At 36.9% G+C, this 23,223-nt stretch overlaps 1 protein-coding gene across 1 annotated transcript in view; it reads right to left on the bottom strand.

Annotated features, from left to right (window-relative positions):
• The window catches only part of PRKCI (protein kinase C iota), a 55,473-nt gene extending 33,380 nt beyond the window's left edge, over positions 1-22,093 (bottom strand). The window contains exons 1-3 of the mRNA XM_019735351.2: positions 21,722-22,093; positions 7,863-7,984; positions 24-113 (exon numbers count right to left, since the gene is read on the bottom strand). Of these exons, the coding sequence (XP_019590910.1) occupies positions 24-113; positions 7,863-7,984; positions 21,722-21,822 (313 nt within the window). The 5' untranslated portion in view covers positions 21,823-22,093. The remainder of the gene's footprint in view (positions 1-23; positions 114-7,862; positions 7,985-21,721) is intronic.
• Between the last annotated feature and the right edge of the window lie 1,130 nt (positions 22,094-23,223).

Below are 23,223 nucleotides of genomic sequence, written 5' to 3'. Positions count from 1 at the left end.
ATAATAAATGACTGCTCCTTTACCATGAATCAAGAGTTCAGAATCCTTGTTTAGCTCATAAAGCCTAAAGGCTTCTTCTAACTCCAACTGAGATGATACTGTACACGGGTCTCCTACAAAATATAAAAGTAAAGCTCACTTTTAAAATCCTCTAAATGTGATGGTTAGTAAACAATTTCCATTACATAAAAGCTTGAGAAAAAAATTACATACATATACACATAGAGAAATATCTGACAAAAACAAATCTTGAGATATTTATTTAGACAACTCTATTTTCTAAAGTAGGTAATATAATTTCCATTTCTATTTCTACAAAATATTATGGGGTTTACAGGTACTAAATTTTACACATATAAAACCATAATTCTCAATAATGTATATATTAAAAATATAGCAAACAGAATCTACCATTGACCACATTTTCGACTGCCACTGCAGTTTGACTAATGGCCAGGGACAAGCTTTCTGTTACCTGTTTCTTTAACAGAGCAAGTGAAAGTAGTTCCATTGCCACAATATAGTCTGTTAGAGGTCTCCATGTAACCATTTTGTCAAATTCTCCCTTCACCTGAGAGCCTGCTCAAGAGACTCACGGAAAGGAAGCATGGCTAATAAAGTACTCTGGACTGAAGAGCAAGTCCTATTTGAGCTTCTTTTCAGTATAAGTGTATAGTTTAGTGAACTTACACAGAGAGAGACAGGAAGAAACCCCTCGCTTAGTCAACCAGCCAAAGCACTGAGTCATCCTTGGCAATCAGTGAGATGACACATCTCTCGGGAGGATGGCATTCCTCAGTGAAAGTTATTCTGAACATAGCTGGGCCTGAGCTGGGGCCTCCACAACTCCATTCTTTTGCTCATTCCTGTGGTTACACCAAATGTTACCACACACTACATGCCATCAACCTTGTTCAAACCTCAACCACTCTCCACAAAGAACTTGGTCTACTATTTGAGAAAAATGAAGTCATCTCCTTTCCTGTTGTCTCAGAGAAATGAGTGCCTCTGTTCTTTTCTCCAACTTGGCCACTGAATCCCTGCTTCCTTCTATCTTCTCTATCTTCTATTATTCCATGAGTCCTCAGTTTCATTTTCATTTTTGCTTTCCTTCCACTAGCTCATCTCAGGCAAAGGCATGGTTGAGTTTCTCTCTCAAAAATCTCTCTCCTGCTCAAGTGGTCATTGTATTCATTCAGTAGCCACATATCTCAAGAGTAAATTGTAGACTCAACCTGGAAGGAGCGAGTGAGAAGAGAAAGAAAAAGGGACAGAGGGTCCTTGATTTTTCACTTCATACTTCTGTACTTTTTAAATCACAAGTTTATAATCTTTTAGACTTATTAGAAATAACTTTTTTAATATCAAAAGTGATCCCACCCTGCTTTCTCCATATTCCTATCTTCCATGTATTTCTCAAAATTCTGCTATCAGGTTTTAGTCCAAATACTCAGCTAAAACAGCTGCTGAAATCAGTGGCATCTTTTCTGCTTTAGTCTAGTTGACTTCTTCGTAGCATGTAACAAAGTTGCCCACTGATTATAGAAACTGTGTCTGCGTTTCTAAAACACCATTTTTCCTGGCTTACCAATTCTTCCTTTTTTTATTTTGGGAGTTTTCAAACATGTTACCACATCCTGTATCACCTGCATCCCCACTCACTGATTTCCCTCCACCAGATCATTGTGAGCATATCCCTGTAACTCTAGACAAAAGTTCCTTAACATAATTACAATATCATTACATAAACCTATAAAAACTAATAAAAATTCACTATAAAATATCCAAACATAACCATATGCAAAAGAATGAAATTAAACCTTTATCTTATACCCTAAGCACAAATTAACTCAAAACAGATCAAAGACCTAAATGCAAGAGCAAAAACTATGAAACTCCTGGAAGCAAACATAGGGAAAAAGCTTCAGGACATTGGATTTGGCCATGATTTCCTGGAGATGACACCAAAAGCACAGGGAAGAAAAAAATTGATAAATTAGTACGTGTCAAAATCAAAAACTTCTGTACATCAAAGGACACTATCAACACAGTGAAAAGACAACCCACGGGAGAACATATTTGCAAATCATGTATCTGATAAGGGATTAATAGCCGGAATACATAAAGAATTTCTACAACTCATCAAAAATGATGACAAAAATATTAAATAAAGAGCAAAGGACATTTCTTCTCCAAAGATATGAAAAGGGCCAGTAAGCACATGAAAAGATGCTCAATATCACTAATCATTAGGAAAATGCAAATCAATGAAATACCACTTCACACCTATAAGGATGGCTATTATTGAAAAAAAAGAAAATAAGTGTCGGTGAAGACGTTGAGAAATTGGAACTCTAGTGCACTGTTGGTGGGAATGTAAAAATAGAATTTCTATATGATCAGCAAGTCCACTTCTGCATATATATCCAAAAGAATTGAAAGCAGAGATTCCAACAGATATTTGTACACCCCTGTTCATGGCACCATTATTCACAATAGCCAAAACATAGAAGCAACCCAAGCATCCATCGACAGATAAATGGATAAACAAAATGCAGTATCTACACACAAAGGAATATTATTCAGCCTTCAAAAGTAAATTCTGATACATGCTACAACGTGGATGGCCCTTAAAGCCATTATGCTAAAAGAAATAAGCCAGTCACAAAAGGGCAAATACCGTATGAGCATGATTCTACTTCCTCGTAAGCATGTTACCACCACAACAAAAAAATATTAAAGGGAGTATAGTAGTTCTTATTCCACATGAATAGAACTCAAGACATAATCCCCAGTGAAAAAAAGGAACTTTCAGAATTATGTGAATAATGCCAGTTATATGAATTTAAAAGCACATAAAAACACCACACGTTGTCATTTAAACACATGGAATAATGACAGAAAGCAGATCAGTGGTTGGCTGGGGATGGAAGCATGGGAGTGAGAGAATAGTTTGGATTATAAACTTACCCTATGACGATAGTTGCCTCTTAGAGAGGGAAGGGATACAATGCAGATATAGTCATTGGGAGATAGTCAGGCCAGTGAGGACCTTCCCAGAAACCTGAGCGTAAGCTGGAACCTGGGAGCCCTGGTGTCCCATCAGGCTCCTATGGCGGCTCTTGCCTCACCTCTCAACCCACCCCACCACACCACTGCAAGGTGTTTCTCCCAGGTGGGCCCCAGTCTGATCCTGTTGCCTCTCAGGCATCTACACAGCCTGGTGTATAAACAGTAGTGGCCAGGAATGACTAGGCAGAATGTCTGCAGCACAGCGGAAGGGCAGAGGTCAGAACTCAGAGAAGTGCTTGGGGACTTCTCTAAATCAGTTGTCTTCTACATGGGGTACTCTGTGTCTGGGAGTGCAGAAAGACTTTCCAGGGACTACCACATATGGAGAGTTTTTCAAAAGTATCAATTTCCAGATCCTTAACTTCCATATAAACTCCTTCCTAAAAACCATCTGCCTGAGAATGTGCCTTGGGTGTTGCACCCCACCTCATCTTTTCCAAATTTTTCTTTTCCTATTTTATATTTTAAAAAACCCCAAGCATATGCTATATATTCTACTTCTATAATACAGAGGGTGACAAAAAAATGAATACACATTTTAAGACAACATCTCTTAAAATGTGTATACCTTTGGCACCCCTGAAATGGCACCCCTTATACATATATCCATACAAAGACTTGTACGTGAATACCACAGCACTTTTATTTGTAATAGCCCCAAACTGGAAACAACCTCAGTGTCCATCGACAGATAAATGATTAACAAACTGTGGTATATCCACAATGAAATACCACTCAACAATAAAAAGAAATAAACCAATACACACGACCCATATATCAATAATTATGATGAATAAAAGCAAGACCAAACAGAGAGAGAGAGAGAAAGAGAACATGCTATATGATTCCATTCCTATAAAACTCTAGAAAAGGCAAACTAATCTACAGTGACAGCAAATCAGTAGTTGCCTGGGATGGAGGGAATTACAAAGCACAAGGAAACTTTGGAAGTAACGGATATGTTCTCTATCTTGCTTGTGGAGATGCTTCCCTAGTTGTCAAAACTCATCAAAGTGTATACTTTTAATATGTATCATTTGTTGTATGTCAATTATACCTCAATAAAGCCATTTTTAAAAAAAGGTGAAATAAAGACATGAAAAAGCTGAAAGAAATCATCACCAGCAAACCTCCACCACAAGACATGTTAAAGGAAGTTCTCCAAGCAGAAGAAAAATACCAGTTATAAAATGAGAACTGCTCAAAGGTACTTAGATTTTTTTTTTCTTATTGATGTTGATTTTCATTTTTAAATTTTCAGGTTTGGAGCCATAATGCTGCTATCTAAGCAACTGAAATAATGCTGAATACACATACATTCAGTCAAAAAGTTTTCCCCTTCTGTTTTTTCTGACATGATTACCATGGTTAGTACATAGTGTTGGGGGGATAAAGAAAAAGTATGAAGAATGATTGGCTATTTTAGTTCTTAACACACCAACTAAAATTACATCAGACTACAGATCTTTGGAAAAGACCACACAAGAGAAGTATGTTTCTTACCATCCTACGTATGGCTTTGTCACATATTGGGACTCAATTTGCCCCCCTATAACATATAAGATTTTATAACGCAAGTCAGGAAGGAGTTTAACCTCCCAGAATTCAGAAACACTCCATACTCTTTATGTCAAAGAATGCTTATGGTCACCTTAAATTTCCATGAATCTCACTTATTGAAACCAACAGGACATGAATTAAAGAACTATATCTAAATAACACCTTCTCCCACTATCTGCAAATTACATACACTTTCAATGTTTTCTCTCAGACTTTTACAGAGTGTAAAAAAAAATTAATTCACATGTGCTATTGGTGAAAATATAACAAAAGATACAATATTCTTGGAGGTCAATGTAGTACCACCTATCATCAGATACATTTCATTTCAGGGAATTTACCTTCCAGATAATACAGCACAGATGGCCAAAAAAATACACACACAAAGGTATTCTCTGCATCAATATTTCTGATAAACTGCAAATAATCCAAATATCCATCAAAAGAGAATTTGTTAAATAAATTAGGGTACAACCATTTTACATGACACCACGAAACATATAAAAGGAACAAGACAAATCTACATACACTGATGTAGAAAAATGTCCACAAGACGTTAAGTGAAAAAGCAGATTAAATAACAGCCTGTACAACATCAATCTATTTTTAAGAAAAAAACTGTTACCCTGTCCTTCTAGTTGTATAGAAAAAGACATCATCAGTTTGTTTATAGCAGCTATTTCTGGGGATCTGAGGATTCCCAGAGATATTTTTTCTTTCAAATAAAATCAATTATTTTTGTAAAAACCATGTACTATTCTTAATAAAAACTTTAATAAGAAACAAAAGATCCAAAGGCTACTTTATAGTAGAAGAGTGAGAAATGACAGAAAAGGAACATGGTTAAATCTAAACCAGGTAATCAGACCCCGAAAAAATTAGAAATTTGTAAAACAGAAATTTCAGAAACTACTATTAGGTTGTAAATAGGGGAATATGATTGCTACAAAATTACTATTCATTCTAAAATCTTTAGTTACATTAAGCAAACCAGTTTTTCCACATGTACATCAAAATAAATCAGTAGAACTGGTTTTGAACACAAGAAAAAGGGCGGTGGTCAAGAAATCTGTTTAAAGGAATGAAGTAAGCTTATGATCCTTATTTGCTTTAATATAAAAATCCCACAATTACATGTTTAGCTTCTAGAATAGTGTTTCTCATAAACCAGAGAATTGAAATTATAGTTGTCTTCCGATTCTAGAGAAAATTTTTTCTCCAGATAAGCATGCCTTAATGTCTATATGGCTAAAAATAAAGGTGACAAAATTACAACTGAAAAAAATAATTGTAAGGAACTTAAAAATAATTACTGGTGTCTAAATTTAAGAAAAGACTGGTATCAGAATTAACCAAGGTAAGAAGTATCACATGGGAATCAACAGACTTTAATGGAAAGTTTAACATTTTACTTAAATGAGGCAAAGGCTACAGTTTTGTTTTCGCCGGGAAAATTAGGACACTTAATAGCTATTTAAAGGGAAAGAACTACGAATTACATTATAAAAAGATATGACTGTTTCATCAGATAATTAATTTAATTTATTATGTGAATCGTTAATTAAAATATGCTATTGTTAAGAAAAAACAGAATAAAACACAACTGCCAATACTTAAATCTTCAATAACAGACATAAAATAAAAACTACACGTGGAAAGGCTTGCTACTAGCCTTCTGTACAATTCAGTCTTTTTGTGCATACTAGTATTGAGTATTACTGCTTCAAGCACTGGAGGTCCCTGGTGAAAGACAAGACCTCTGCTCTCAAGGAGCTTACATTCTACCGGGCAAGTAAGATACAAAGTGAATGGGGTGGAAGCTTTGGAGGACGTGACGTTTCAGTTAACACCTGAATGACAAGAAAGAGACAGCCATGTGACACTCTGGGAACAGGACTCTCCAGGCAAAGATAATACAAAGTACAACAGTACTATAACATTTGTTAGTGGAATGTCTCTAAACCAATTTCTTTTAATAAAATGAATTATCTAGTGACTCCTATGTGCACTCTAGTTGGAATACCACTGATTGCAAAAACCTTAAATGGCAAATAAATAGCATGAAATGATCAAAACAGGATTAAAAGGAAAACAACACCAGTTCATGATGAGCTGCAGTTACTGATGCCAACTATGTTTTATGCACTTAGCTTTAATGGCCTCATTTTCAGGCTAACGACATAATGTGAGACACCTACACCATTTATAATTAAAAATATGTAAACTAACCTGGTGATAGGTCAAAAAGTGGTTGAATAAATAAAGATACGCAGTCTTTTTCTTAAATGATACAAAATATAAAAAATACCAAGCTAGCATTTCACTCATTAGATTTCAAAAAGTGTCAAGGACTCGTAACCCCTGAGGATGGTGAGGGCAAAAGTGAAGAGATGGTCTCATTCAATGTAGTTGTACCATAAGTTGGTTTAGCTTTTTTTGACAGCAAATTGTCACTAGCTACCAAATTAATGATGTGCACGTTCTGTGAATTTGCTCAACAGAGTCCCGTACAATAGCACAAGATTACATATAAAAATGTTCATTATATTCTGCTCATAGTAGTGAAAAACTGGAGATAATCCAAATGTACATCAATAAGGGATTACATAAATCAATCAATCAATCATGAAATATCTACACTATGGAATACTATGCAGTGTTAAAAAAAGGTAATGACGCAAATTGATACACCCTGAAATGAAAAAATGTCCAATATACAATGTAAAAGGAATATATTGCTTAACAGTTTGTATATAATTCTTTTCTGTGCTTGTCATAAATAACATTGGAAGTAAGAATGTTTGTATATGTATTGAAAACATCTAGACTATATAAGCTGTTACCAGTGGTTTCCTCTTATGACTGGGATTGGTGAAAGAGAAGAGAAAGAGCAAACAAAAGACTTCTTTTTAAGTTCTGTACTACTTTTTGCCCCCAAAATAGTGAACATAGGTTACTTTAGAGAAACTTTAAAAAATATCTTTAAAAAATGAGATGGTTACTAGTGCTGGGGAAAAAGTCATGTTAATTTCACTCTGTTTTAGGGTAGAAAGGGCGAAACAAAGATTGTACTCTTTCAATTTAAATACTTGAAGAAAAATAAGAATGGCATCAAGTTTCTAATATACCTTTCCTCTCTTAATTAGGATTTTTATTAAATTTTAAAAACAAATGACAAAATAGTATCTTAAATTGAACACTTACACAGCAGTCCACTCTTTACCACTCACCTTCTTCATCTATCCATTTCATGGTGAAAAGCTGTTCATTGTCAAAAGAACACATGTCTCGAACCTCATTGCAAAGGCCCTCAAAGGAGATTGACGGTTCAAAATGTGTTATCATGATATCCCTGAAAAAGAAAGGGAATTGTAAGTTTGACAATGACTAAAACTAATAATGCTCTACACATGACTGAATGCCTGACAATTTGATGGACTTCAGCTACTTCGTGTGTGCAGCAACACGTGTTGCTTCCAGTGTCAAAAAAAATCCACGTTAAGTTTTTAAAAAATAGTGGATTTGTGAGAAACCTTAATTCAATCCCCCCTCCTCACTCAAGAAGTCCACCCTGTGCTCTGATGGTAGTGCCACCTTTGCTTCAGTATTAGTTATCAGAAGATGACTCTTTTGTAAAGCATTGACTCCACAGATGAATAGCTCTATTATTGATAAGCTTCTGCCTTATATTTAATGGAAAACTCTTCTAATCACTAGTCCCAGGTCTCCCCTCCACAAAAAATCTACCCTTTTGTCCAAGAGATGGGCCTTCAACAATTTGACAAAGATTTGCCATGCCCTCTTCACCAGCCCTAACTTCCACAGATTAACCACCCATAAGACTGTCAACCATTCTTTGTATGGGATGCTTTTTAGATCTCACACCTTCATTTTCACCTTTTCCAAAAAGAATTCACATTTACCAAAACTGCTTTTAAAATGATTCATACTTTGAGGTAGATAACCCCCAAAACACAGGAATAGACATAAATGTGTAAGCAACTGTATTTAAACAAGTCCACCTAGGAGCTATTCACTATAAAACTTAAAATTGCGACGAAATGTTTTAGAGCGGAAGCCTGGGGTTTCCTCCAAGGAGCTATGAGAAGGCTCCCTATGATCTAATCACACAGTAGCTTGCCACAGCCATCCTTCCAAAAGTAGGTCAAATAAACAGATGAATCTAATTTAACAAACACTTTATAATGATCTTTATGTGTTAGACTCTAAAGCAGGGGTGTCCAAACTTTTTTCAACGGTTTTCACCAAGGGCCATATGCGGTAAAATACACAAACAGCCAGGCCACTCACTCGAGGTGAAGTACGTATTGCCTCACCTGGTTTATTTAAGTAAACTAAATGTATTTTTGGAATTTGCTGTGGGCCAATTAACAATGGATCACGGGCCGCAGTTGGCCCGCGGGCCGCAGTTTGGACACCCCTGCTCTAAAGGTTTTACAAAACCGATGTTGTTCATGTCTTTCCTGTTTTACCCTTTTCAACCTTTGCCTCTCATGTAGAGTAAAATCCGAAGTGCCTAGCAGTCTATAAGGCCCTGTGTGAACTGGCCCTGGCTACCTCTCTGACCTATCTGTTCTACCACTCGGCAGATAAACCAGTGTTTATAGCCCACCACCTACCGCTGCTAGAACGTAAGCTCAGTGAAAGTAGGGATTTTGTCTTGTTCATTATATTCCTAGTGGCCAAACACAGTGCCTAGTACAGAATAGGTACTCAGTAAATGTTGATGAAAGGAAGGAAATGACATTGTTAGGAACAAACATGGGTGTTGGAACGTAGAGCAGTAAATAAGAAATTTAAAATTTTAGCCACCTGTAAAAAGAGTTAAAACTGCAGTCTTAGGAGCTATTGAGGTTTGCGGAGAGTCAAGCATAAAAATTGAATGACCTTTTCTTGATAAGCATTCTCTTCCTAAGCATCTCATCCCTTTCTGCCCCTTCCTCTTATAACCCTCTTGCCTGGCTTTTGTAACAGTATGTTTCCCTGGTTCTCTTCCTACTATTCTGAACACTTAAGTCTCCCTTTGTCTTCAATTACAAGACATTCTTTACACTGGCTCTCATATTCATTCTCTGTCTCTCACACTTTCTCTCTGAAACCTATTTCACATCCAATGTTTTAACTATTATCACTATGTAGGGGTCTCCTAAATCTGTAATTCCAGCTCTCTGTGTGGTATTTAAGACTCTTGATAATCTGGTTGTAATTGCTCTTCTCAACTTCATCCTACCATTCCCAACACAAATAGTCCACTACAGACAGCTGGTTTACCCCCACACATAAGACCTTGATGATCCAAGCTTTAATCCTGATGTTGCCTTAGTTTAAGGCTCCATTTATGAAGGTGGGGATCAATCTTTAACAGGCACTTCAACATCAACTTCCGTTAAACCTTTTTCAATCACACAAATCCAATGGTCTATACTTCTAAACCTGTTCAACATGTATGTTATGTTTCATCTTTTGTTATTCAACTAATTATATACTGATAACGCATCCTCAACTAAGTTGTAAACAACTGGAAGACAAAAATTCTTGGCCTTTTAATATATTCATATAACTATTAACATAATTGGGACTCAAATATTTAATTGAATGTAGAAGAAACACTTTCCAGGAAAAACCAATCTTCCAGAAAATGCACTTTTGACAAGAAAATATCACTATTTATATTTCCTTTGTCTGTAAACATTTATGGAATACTTACTATGCTCCAGGTATTTAAACAAACTTCATCTTACATGATCTTCAAATGAACCATCAAACTAGATATACTAATCCTATTTCACAGATTTAAAAAGTGAAACACTTTTACCTCTGGAATATCTGCCCCAGTCTCACAATTGGAAAATAGAATATGAATTCAAATCCAAATCTAATGACTCCAGTGGTGGGCGCTGTAATCTGACATTCTCCCTCTCCCCCGACCCCCAAACCCCCCCATTAGCAATGAAGTATTTATTATACCAACTGACGGGAGCAGTACCAGCAGACAATCTCCAGTTGTCAGCCTCCTTCAGAGATTCGATTCCTCAGTATGGTCACACCCCCTTCCTAGAGCTGCTCACAACCAATGAGTGATTCAATGTGGGGGTATAAAGGTCCTAGATGTGACTCTGGAAAGCTCTGAAGTGTCAACTCATCTTCAGAACTCCCTGGAGGGTCCACTGAGGTTTCTGTTAAGACTTCAGGGCATCTTGATGTTTTCCTCCCTAAGCTTGCTCCCTTCCTTTCATTTCCTTTCCCTTCCCTTCCACAGCTGTCCATCCAGCACTCCTGAATAAACCTCCTGCATGCTAATCTGAGATACCACTTTCCACAGCAGTGTCCACACAATGCATAGCTATTATCAGATGATATTTTTTGTCAAAAAAAACATAATGATACAAACAGTCAATCTCCCTTTTAAGAGATTGGCTAATGATATATAAATGTAATCCTTATTTTAGAGACTAAATTAGTCTACATTATATTACATGAAGCTAGTTAATTTTTTTGTTTATTTGTTTAGAGAAAATACATTGCCAGGATATATAAATTACACATATTTTAAGTCTGTCTCCCCGGACTAAGTGTAAAATCCATGAGAAGAGGCACTTTATTTTGCTCATTGCTGTATCACCAATAGCTGAAGCAGTATCTGGCCCAGAGTGCACATTCTGTGAGTAAATTAGGTGAATGGAGGTGTCACATGTTGGACTCTAATGACAGCTTGGGAAATGTGAAAAATAACAAGCATTCCAGAAAGGAGGAATGGCACGTAAGAGGCAGCCACAGTATAATGGTTAAGACCATGACAGTTAAAGCTGGGAAGCTTGGGTTTGAATACTGGCTCTATCACTTACCAGCTATGTAACCTTAGGTGAGTTACTTAACTTCTGCGTGGCTCAATTTCCTCATCTATAAATTAGGAATAATAATATCTCATGTGGTATTACAAGGATTTAATGGATTAGGTGAATTAATATTTATAACACTTAGAATAGTGTCTAGCATATATACTCTATATGTGCTTAAAAATTTTTTTAAACATTATATATTCATATAACACTGTAAATAGAAGTGAAACCTCATTAGAGAGATAAAAATAATCCAACCTTCTAAAAGTAACACACAGATGCTTCTGGTTTAAGGAATGCACGTCTATATCCTTTCATCCTAAGGGCATTTGATAATGACAAATTATTGAAGTCTTAGAAAACAAAAAAGGTACCAGCATCAGACCAGAAAGTATAAGAAAGTCTTAGATGATTGAAAACAGATGGGTTAAAATTGACCCAAGAAACATACCAGCCCCAAACAAAAAAAAAGTTAAGAGGAACCTTTTAAAAAGAGACGTTTAATTAACCCAAGATTACTTTTCCTTCTCCAAGTATCTAATTAGACCACTTGGCTCGTCAAGTGCATTGACACTTAACATAAGCATTCAATATAAATGCCTTTTTAAATCGCTTTAAAGAAAAAATTACGAGTTAAAGAATAGAATGTTATAAACCTTTACAATATAGAAATTACTAAGGAAAAAATCAAGATGTGGAGAAAATGAAAGGAAGTGTAAATTCAAAAATGTTTCTTTTCCTAGTGAAGAGTTAATGCTCTATCGAAAATTAATTAATTTTAAAATTAAAGCAGGGAACAAGAAAAAAACAAATAACCCAAGTAAAAAATGGGCAAAGGACTTGAACAGACATTTCTCCAAAGATGATATACAAATGGCCAACAAGCTTAGGAAAAGATGTTCAACATCCGTAATCATTAGGAAACCGTAAATCAAGATCATAATGAAATATCACCTAATACCCATTAGGATGGCTACTATAAAAAAAAACCAGAATAACAAATGTTAACAATGAGGTGGAGAAACAGGAGCCTTGTGCTCTGTTGGTGGGAATGTAAAAACAGGATTTCCGTATGATCCAGCCAGTCCACTTCTGGGTATATATCCAACAGAACTGAAAGCAAAGACTCCAATGGATATTTGGACACCGATGTTCATGGCAGCATTATTCACAATAACCAAAAGGTGAAAGCGACCCAAGTGTCCATCAAAGACAAATGGATAAACAAATGTGATATATAAACACAAAGGATTATTCAACTTTAAAAAGGAAATTCTGACACATGCTACAACATGAAATGAATCTTAAAGACATGCTAAGTGAAAAAGGCCAGTCAAAAAAGACAAATATAATACAATGTGATTCCACTTATATAAGGTATCCAGAGTAGTCAAATTCATAGAAACAGAAAGTAGAACAGTAGTTGCCAGGTGTTGTTGGGGGGAGGGTAATGGGGAGTTGTTCAATAGGTATAGAGTTTCAGTTTTGCAAAATGCAAAGTTCTGGAGATTCGTTGCACAACAATATGAATGCAGTTAACACTACTGAAGTGTACACTTTAAAATGGTTAGGATGGTAACTAAATTTAATAGTTTTGTTTCTACCACAATTACAAAGAAAAAGAAAAGCAGGAGAAGGTATATCATTGAAATTATATGTTTAACCACAAGAGAAGTAAAAATAGGAGAGGAGGCAATGAAGAAGTGCTAAACTTCTCATCTTTCATCTTGATCAAAACAAAACAAAACTTTAAAAGTAGTTAACTCTGGGTGGTAGAACTGGGGATTGGAGTAAGATTACAGACGGAAAGGTGTACTCTGTACTTGGATCCTTCTGAATGGCATAGATTATTAACATTCCTGCCATGTAAAGGTTATGATTATAAAATTTACTCTCTAATAAAATACGAAACAAATTTTGAATGACTTCTATAAATAAAATTGTTTTCAATATTTAAAGTTTTTTACTAAAAAATAAAAACAGAAAACTGTTCTTTTCTTCTAATGACATTAAGGGAAACTGCTTATCTTAAATCAATTTTTCTTTCAAAATACCCTCGAGGTTACTAGTACGAGGGGGTAAGGGTTGGGAGGAATGTATTTTAGAATTAGAAGAAACAAAAGGCTCCCACAGACTTTCTCTGGCAAAGAACAAATGTGACATTATCAATTTTGAGTGCAAGGGGAAAAAAATTAGTATGATCAGACACCCTCAAACTATAACTTCCTTATTAAGGTTTGCATGGAGTTACAATTAACGCATATGTAAGCATGTCTAGAAACAACAGGGATTTTTCAGAAATCTTATTTTTCAAGAGTTAAAAATATTTATCAGAACATATAAATATTTTTTAAACATCTGTGTAATCCTTAAACAACGTTAAGTGCATTCTTCCTAAAGAGACTCAATGAAGGAGTCATGCTTTATCAACTGCCACTCCTTAAGTTCCAGGAACTAAAACATTTAAGGGAGTTTTATATAAACACTTCTCTAAGTAATTGGGAAAATATCATGTTCACACACTACACAATCACCAGATCCTTATTATAGTACCAGAGCTAAAAATGAGCTGCAAAATAAAGATATTACATTTAAAAGGTATACAACAAGTTACGCAAGAAAGATTTTTTTTCTGGTTTTAACTTCACTGTTAGCATAAATTACCTTACCACTGGTCTTCAACAGACTATAGTTGGCTTCACCACAAAGATTCCCAAAATGACAAATTTAGATATAGTTTTAGCTGGATTTTATTTTTTAAAAAGGGGGAAAAAGCATTTTTAATTTTGCTGTTGGATTTCAGAAGATAAACTGCTTCAAGCATTCATTATGTTACTATGTTCTAAAATACAGAATCTAAAGTTTTTCTTTAGGGCTAATTGCTTTTAGAAATAAACCTGAAAAAGAATCACATTCAGCCCTTCTGCTATCTCAACATAACCTTGTCTTCTAAATTAAATGTATAATCAGAAAAAATAATTCTATTTATTATCACCAATATAGTAGATTTAGGCAGGATTATCCATCGATGGTAAAAACTATTGGGTGAAAGGTTTTGGAAGAGTAGAATATTCATACATTCTTAAAGTATCACCCATTAAATTAAATGTTAATTATAAAAAATAATAGAGCAACTTCCATTTTTTAATCTTCTCTATCAAGAAGACAGAAAATTGACTCAAAAAGAATAAATGAAAAATGAATGACAATAAACCAAAAAGTAATCTTAAAAAGCCGCTTCAATATAGTAAAAAGGAAAAGAAAAATTTCTCTGAAGGGTAAGACTCAGCCTTGTATTGTGGCTTACTAAACCCCAATGTTATCATCCATAAAATGGAGATAATGATATCTACCTCTGAATACTATTGTGAAGATTAAATAAAAATAAGTGCCAAACACTTATTACAGTTCTTGGAATATGTGGGTACATTATAAAAGTTCATTTCTATGCTCTTTAACATACTTCAAAGGGAGACAGAAGACTGGGTATCTTTGAAGATAATTTATGAAATTTTTCTAAGTATTGATCATATTTCATTAAATAACTGATCACTGCTAAAATATAACACTGCCTGCAAAACTTAGCCAAATGGTTAAGATAAGAAAAATAAATGAGCTACATAAAAAAGAAGAGGCAAAACTACTATTTGAAGATGTCTTTATCTACCTATAAATTCTAGGACAGTTAACTAAGAAGTTATTAGAACTAAAAAGGTGACCAATTCAACTTAAACATACAAAAATAGATGGTATATAATAAGCCTACAAGAATAAAAGATCCCATTTATAAAAGCAACATAATTATGAAATATCTTAGAATAAACTTAACAGGAAATGTGTAAGACCTATGAGACAGGAACCTTACTGAAAAACATGAAAGAAATTAGTAAGTAGGTATTATACCACACACTTGTAAGGCAAGGCTCAATATTATAAAACTATCAGTTTTCAAATTAATCTATAAATTCAATGCAATTCTAAATCAAAATGCCAATACGATTTATTTTCCTTTGGAACCTATAAAAACCTTTAAAAATTCATCTGTAAGAGAAAATATACAAGAATAGCCAAGAAAAACTGGAAATAGAGAATTAATGAAATGGGCCTTTCTGCAACATATATCAAAATTAACTACAGTATTACAATAATTAAACCAATGATGGTAGATGTAAAAGTAGATTTCTCTCCACAAAGCAACAGAAAAAGAATAGAAAGTACTTATGCACATCTGAGTTCAGTATGTAACAAAATTTTTTCAACCTATTCAATACTGGTATCGGTAGAATACATTTTGAAAAAAATTAAGGTGTATCAGTACCCCACAAATAACTAATCCCCCAAATGCCAGATTTATTGAAAAGATCATTTTAAAAGCTGCACAATTAATAACAGAAAAAATAGAGCATTTTTAGATGAGAAACACGTCTACCTAAGAGAACAAACCCAGAAAAGGACAGATGTGATTAAATAAAAATGAAAAACTCCAGACAAGTAACAAGTTACAGAAATGCAGGCAACTTTTTAAACAAAATATCAATGTCTCTTCAAACAAACATATATTAAAAAAAGAATCGAAGAGAAAAATGGGCAAAAGACATGAATAGACAACCCACAAAAGCAACACAAATGATCAATAATGTATAAAAAGATACTTGTAAAAAAAAGTTAGCGTTTTTTGCCAATCTTATTAGTAAGTAGTATTAGTAAGTAGGCAATAATTTAGAAGACTGATAACATGCAACAGGAGCATAAGGAAAGCTTCATCCATAGAGTTGTTGAGAATGCAAATTCATAAGCTTTTGGAGGATAACATCAAGTTTTAAAACGCATATCTTTGACCATGTTTGCAAGAATATATATTAAATATAAGGCTGTTCCTTCAACATGATTTGAAAGACTGATTTAATGAAAGCAACTTTATGTGTTCAAACCAGAAAAAAAGGTTAAATGCATTATATAACAATACTGTAGAACACTATGTACCAATTATAAAGAAAAAGGTAGATCACTCTATCTTTATGTATGTATCTATCCATTTATCTATCTGTCTATCCTGACATGATGACAAAGATGACCATAAATGAAAAAATTCAAGTTGCAGAAACGTGTAAAATTATGAACTCATTTATTGGAAAAATAAAATGGTCTGTCTGTGTGTATGTATATACACGTATCTATACTTATAGATAGATATACTGATATGATGTAGAATATCCCCAACTATTAACAGTGGCTACCCCTAGGAGGTGTGGGTGAAAGGCTATAGGGAGGGGGAACTTTCAACTTTATGTATTTCTGTATTTTAAATTTTTAGCTTTAGTCCCTTGCCCTGTGATCTGTATTAGCCCATTGATGGCATTTTTGTTTCTATCACCCTTCTCATCCACATTCCTACATAGGTTAGCTGCCATGTACAGTGCTTGGGATACAGAGCCAGCACACAGTGATTGTTCAGTTAATTCTGGACATTTCCACCTTGATGTCCCCAAAGCACCTTGAGCTCAAAATTCAGTTATTTGTTCCAGGTAATCCAGATGTGTACCTTCTCCTACACATCTCTTTCTTCTATATTCCCTAGTTTCTCAAACAAGACACCGATGAGTTGTCAGACCACACCCCTTCCCATTGGAAATCGGTCTGTAATTCATTGCCACTGAATCCATATCCTCTTTTCTATCCCCCTTATAATCTCTCACCTGGACTACTTCCAAAGCCTCCAAATTAGTCTCATCCATCACCAATTCAATTGCCATACTGGCTCCAAGAGCGATCTGTCTGAAACGAAAATCTGTCTGTCTCTTACTGAAAACCTTCACCAAAGAAAAAAGTCTGAAGCAAGAGTCTTCAAAAACTAGCACCTGTGACCCTTCTTAACACCTCACTTCCCATCAGTGCCCACTTCATACTTAGGCACTAATAAGGAATGCATATGGGTCTAAACAACGAAACTGATTTTAATTCCCCAAACAGAACACACAGTGGTGTAATGCCTGGAACCATGCCCCGCCCCCCACATCACCCCCACCAACAAACCTACTTCTCCTCTAAAAGGCCTCAGACATTTCATCCTCTAGGAAGGCTCCCCTCACCCCCGACTTCTCCCCAGTATCCATCCCTGCAGTGCCACTGACACACACACACACACACACACACGCACGCACGCACGCACGCACACACACCTCTACCTTTATTAACTCTTCCATGTCTTTCCTCCTACAAGTCTCTTAGATCCTCAAGGGCAGAGCCTTGGATTAATCCACCTCCACACCCTCTGTACCCACCCCAGCACCAAATGCATGGCCTGTCGTAGGTGTTCAACAATATTTATTAAACCGAGTTTAAACACACTTAAGTAATATGCAATATCCTCAGCAAGACTGAAATTTTAAAAATTCATGTTTTAATTAGGCTCATGTCAACCACAGAAAAACGGACACTCAAGTTATCTTAAAAAGCGGCTGGGAGTTGAAAGCTATCCTGGACCTCTGCGGAGAATTTTCCCGTGGAGAGCTAGCTACTTCTTTCTCCTCCGCATCCTCAGACCTTCACTCTGCACAGGGTCGGTCCTGGCCTTACCAGCCTCTCCCTCGACTCTTCAGCTTCAGTCCTCACAGTTAACAAGCCATTTATCTTCATATTATCTCATTCAAATTTCTAAGAGGGCTGTTTTGGTTTGGTTTTTAGCACAAGGCCACAAAGCCCTTTCTCTCCGCGAACGCTATGGATCAGTGCCCTGTGGTTAGGTGCTGTGTCAGAAGCTCTAGCACCAATAACTAACATTCCCCCAATTCTCCACTCAATATACTATTTTTATTTCCTTAGAACCATTACTAAAGTATATCACTAAAATTATTTTGCAATGCTTTTAAAAACAAGTCTTGCCAAGACTTGTTGACAGTAAAAAAAAAAAAAAAAATCCTGCCTATTTCTTCACTGAACCAGCTATACATTCCAAATGTGCAGGAGTTAACAATGTTTTTATTTGTACATGTGCACAGAAAAAATCCTCTGGATTGCTATAATTGTTCAACAGTAGTGGCTTAAAAAGCATTTTTTACAAGCTTTTTGCAAAATTTCCCATACACTTATAATGTAAAGAAATGAGTAGTTGAGACGTTTCTCTGTTAAATTCTATCCCATAATATTAAGCAACTTTATATAAGGATAATCACACACAATGGCAATCTATCAGTAACCAACAAAACTTGTTTCTCTTCCTCCAAACCAACACGACTAGGTAATGATTGAAGAAGGAAGGTCGCTCACTGACAAGCTACCATGGCGAGGAAAGAGGGGTACAGGCTGTGACAAGGACACTCTTAGACGGTCTCCAAGAAAATCAGATCCTCAGTGCTAGTATTAACCTCTTACTAAAAAACTAGAAAAAAATCTAATTAAATGTCTGCTATACCTAGAGAGACACATTTGCAATAAAAACAAATTTAACAGAAATATAACTTTATGCACATCTTTGAAAGGAGAAGGCAATTTATTCACTAAAAAGTGCTGCTATTCCGAGGATCAACATTCACTGCAAAGAAATATTGTTAGAAGGGTATAAGGAGAAAGCTTTCTGATAATGGCTATTCAGAAGATCTAACGAAAAGAAACTTTTTCCAATGCAGATTGTCCTTCCATTACTTGATGTAAAGGAAAGATTTTCTATTTTAAAAATCAGGTAGGTGTTCTAGTTAGCCAACCTGTTTATTCACTATCCTCACTGGTGACTCATTTTAGTTTCATCTGTAGTAATGAGCAGCTGACTGTGTCATATCGTAACCATCAGTTTAGACCACTGTTAATAAACATATAATCTTAACAGATCTAATTTCAGAGGACAGAAATTGGTACAATTTAGAGTGCTGATGTTGTCTTTAAGTGAGGCCTGAAATGAAGGCACTATTAGAAAGCTTTCATTGAATTAAAGGCACTACAGAGCAAGGGGTTCTTTCATTCCTTAGCAAAAATTCATAGGTTTTAAAAAACAAAGAAAATGTTAACTTTAATGTCTTGGAGAAATTTTAATCACGCACTAAAAGGATTATTATCTCCTCATTCCTTTTTAAATAATTGGAGCAATGAGCCAAGAAAATATGATAATACATTCCTGAAATATACCAGGCTTTGATTTCTTTCCAAAGGAGAAACTTACAATGATTTTAATTTACTAATTAGGCCTATTTACATTTGTCAAACTAATAAAAATGGGAACAAAAGAAAAAGGCACTAGTTTCTTCACCTTTCATAGTTGGAATCACTGGAAACTATCTAAATTTAATAAGTCAAGAATTTATATTACTTAAAATCATGAAGGTAAACTGGAAAACTAAAAATAATAGCTTAACAATCAAAAATTGAGAGACACTAGGAGGAGAAAAAGCAAAAGGCTGTATGCACCCAATTTCTCATCTTTCAGAGTATCAACAGATACTATCTAAAGTTGACATATCACAAAACAGAAGTATAACTTTTAAAGTAATAAAGACAACCTCCAGAAGAACCAGAAATAAACTGTCAATAGTAGTTGCCTCTGGAGTTTGGGAGGATGAGATGGGGAACACTTTTTATTTTATACCTCTGTACAATTTGCACTCTCCTACCATGTGTGTACACGTATATTCATTTTTAATCTAGTTTTTAAGTTGTCAATAATCAGACACCTTAAGAAAAAAAGAACATGTACTGTATTTCATTCTCTGTACCTAACAACTCATGGACTGTCAACCTTATAAAATGGAACATATTCTAAAGTGAAATATCTCATCTATCAAACAAAAGTTAAGGTAAAGGGATGAAAACTTTTTTCCCATAGTGCCAAGTTCATAGCTTACCACCCTTAATCAAAACAGCTCTGTGACAACTACAAACTTTTTAAAAACCTACACACACTTCTTGGTATTGTTTTAAAATCAAGACCTCCTTGACCAATTTAAGCAAAATCACTGATACTGTCCAAAAGATCTCCTGTAAACTACTCCTGAATGCAGTCAAGCTAACACAGAGGTCAGAGGTTTCATGGAGCAAACACACTAAACCAGTATGTCCTTACATCAAATCAATACGACATTTAGGGGCTTATATTTTCTTTGAAATAAAAAAGAGAGGCATTTTGCAAGTTTGCTATCTTCACTGATACTCTCAGGAATGTAAAAGTATGCATTGCAGTTTCAACCTCCTAGTGCTTGAGTTTTTTTTAAAGCAATTTACTTCTGCTTCGACAAGCACTAAGACAGGCCAAAGCTGTTGGGTTTTCTGTTAACCCTTAGTTTCAAACCTTTAGGCTCACAATAGCATTTCACTGTTACTAATGCTCCTAAATATAATTATCCCAAAGAAATTTCAAACCACAACTGAATTCAAGGGAAGAGGGGCACTTCACTTCACTGATTATGGAATATGATTGAACATAATGATCTCAGGACTGGATTACTTCTGGTAACCACAAGAGTTATAACTTAGACAATAAATACTATGAGTAAAGACCACAGATTTTCAAGCTTTGCCTAGGCTCATCGTCTTCTCACCTTGCATTATCTCACCCTACGGGACCATCCTTGAAGCCACAATGACAAAGAAGTATTCACAAAATTTTACTTTACACGTACACATCTAATCTTGGAGAAACGTAAGTACATAAGGTACATCCCTGAAAACGCATCAACTTCACTCTTAAATAGTAACTCCTACGTCTAATTTACTGGCAGATTGACCACAGTCCAGATACACTTCGTGAATTCTTACAGGTGATGAAGATAAACCTGACTTGGAGAACCCAAGGCTTTAGGCCTGCTGGAAATTAAAAGGGCAGCAAACTGAAGCAGTCCTCTCGTTTAAGCCCATAGCAACTTAAGTTAACTGAGGCACCACTTGGAATCAACTCTCACAACCCCAAATACATCCAGACCTAATGACGTAAACCCTTGTAAATTTCTTAGTAGGCGAGTCTCTCGAACCCACCAGGTGGACCTACTCTATTTCAAGGCTCCTCCTTCGGACTCTACTCTGGACACTCAGCCACGCGATTCCCGGGTGCCCTGCACCACACCTTGGGGGTGCCCCGATCCAGCGCCCCATGCTCCTCCCCCGACCACTCGGTCACCCATCCCGAGTCCTCAGAGTCGCCCTCCCAGATCAACCCTCCACAACATCTCTCCCTCACCCACCCCTCCGCCAGGCCAAGTCCAGCTGGCCTTCCCCCTCCCCTCCTACCCCGACCCCCGGACACTCACCCGCGGTAGTAAGCTTTCACCCGGACCTGGTGAGAATGGTCCCCGCTGCCGCCGCCTGCGATCGGGTGAGACATGGTAGTGCTGTCTCTCTGGGTCGGCATCTCCTTACTCCCCCGCCTCAACGCCGGAGGCCGAGGGTGCCTGGGGCGCGCCGGGGGGCTCCGCTGCTCGAGCCTCTCCCAGAGCCGCGGCAGTCCGCTCCCCTACCTGTTCTCCTCGCCCGCGGCGCCGACCCAAGGGTCGCCTCGCCCGGGCAGCCGGAACCGCGCGGCTCCTCCCACTGCCCACAGCCGCCACCGCCTCTACAGCCGCCCGGGCCCAGCACGCCTCCCTGCCTCCGGCCCTCCCACCTCGCTCGCTCCCAAGGCCCACATTCCGCGGGAGGGCGGGCACTACCACCTATCCAACTCAAGGAGCCTCAATGCCCGGCTGAACCATTCTTACGGAGGGCAAGGAAAAAGGGGGAGAGAGAATGGGAGACGCTGATGATCACATCAAATACGCCGGGAGGGAGGTTTTCGTGGAATCTGTGACTGAGAGAATGCGACGGTTCGGGTAACTATAGTTCGGTAAAAAGCCCCCTCCCTATAGGGAAAATGGTAGGGGACAAGCGCTGCGGCATCTCACCCCAGTTTCCTAACTTGGTCGCGTCCGCGGCCAGCCGATTTGGGATTCGGCTAGATTTGCTGTGCGGGTTTCTGGGATTTGGAGTTCCCGGGGGATTCTGGGACTTGAGGTTCCTTACGTGTAGAACGCCCCGCCTTCTCTCTGACAGTGTCTCCAGCTTGCGCCCCAGGAACTGTTGGGGTGGAAATCCTGAATCCAGCTTGGGCATCTGAGGTCACTGGAAATGACTGGGCTTCGTCACGATCTAGACTTTGTTCTCTGATGAATTCTCCCTTCCAATTGCATAAATCATCTCAATTATACAGTGCCTTTTTTGGGAATAAAAATTTGGTTACCTGTTTAGCATAGACTCTTTTATGGGAACAATGAAATAATGTAACAAATGTAATAAAGGTGGAAACTCAACTAGAAGATGCGATGAAAGACTGATTTTTCTTCCTCCGTGGGCCCCATATCTGCGCCCTTGTATGTTGCCATTGCATGGAACAAGTGTACGATGAATATTTATGCCTGCGGCCATCCATCCATCCATCCATCCATCCATCCATCCATCCATCCATCCATCCAACCATCCATCCATCCATCCATCCATCCATCCATCAGCATTGTTTCTGTTGACACAGGCTAACCAACGATTATAAAGAATCTGTCCTTGTAGCGTAGTCCCTGCCTTTCCACTGGTCTTGGCTACGTCACACACCGCAATTAGAGGTAGCATGAATCCAGCCCCTGCGTCAGTCTTGGTACCAACCCATGCTAAAAGGGTGGAATAATCAACGAAATAACTTTCTTTACTATGATAAAATAGGCTTATGGGATTGACTCATCAGAGATATTTGTGACAGTTAACCTGGTATAATGTTATTCAACTGCTA

Source organism: Rhinolophus sinicus, linkage group LG01 (genome assembly GCF_036562045.2).
Source record: "Rhinolophus sinicus isolate RSC01 linkage group LG01, ASM3656204v1, whole genome shotgun sequence".
Taxonomy (NCBI): Eukaryota; Metazoa; Chordata; class Mammalia; order Chiroptera; family Rhinolophidae; genus Rhinolophus; species Rhinolophus sinicus.
Note: the sequence above shows the minus strand (reverse complement) of the source record. Positions and strands in the feature narration are given on the sequence as shown.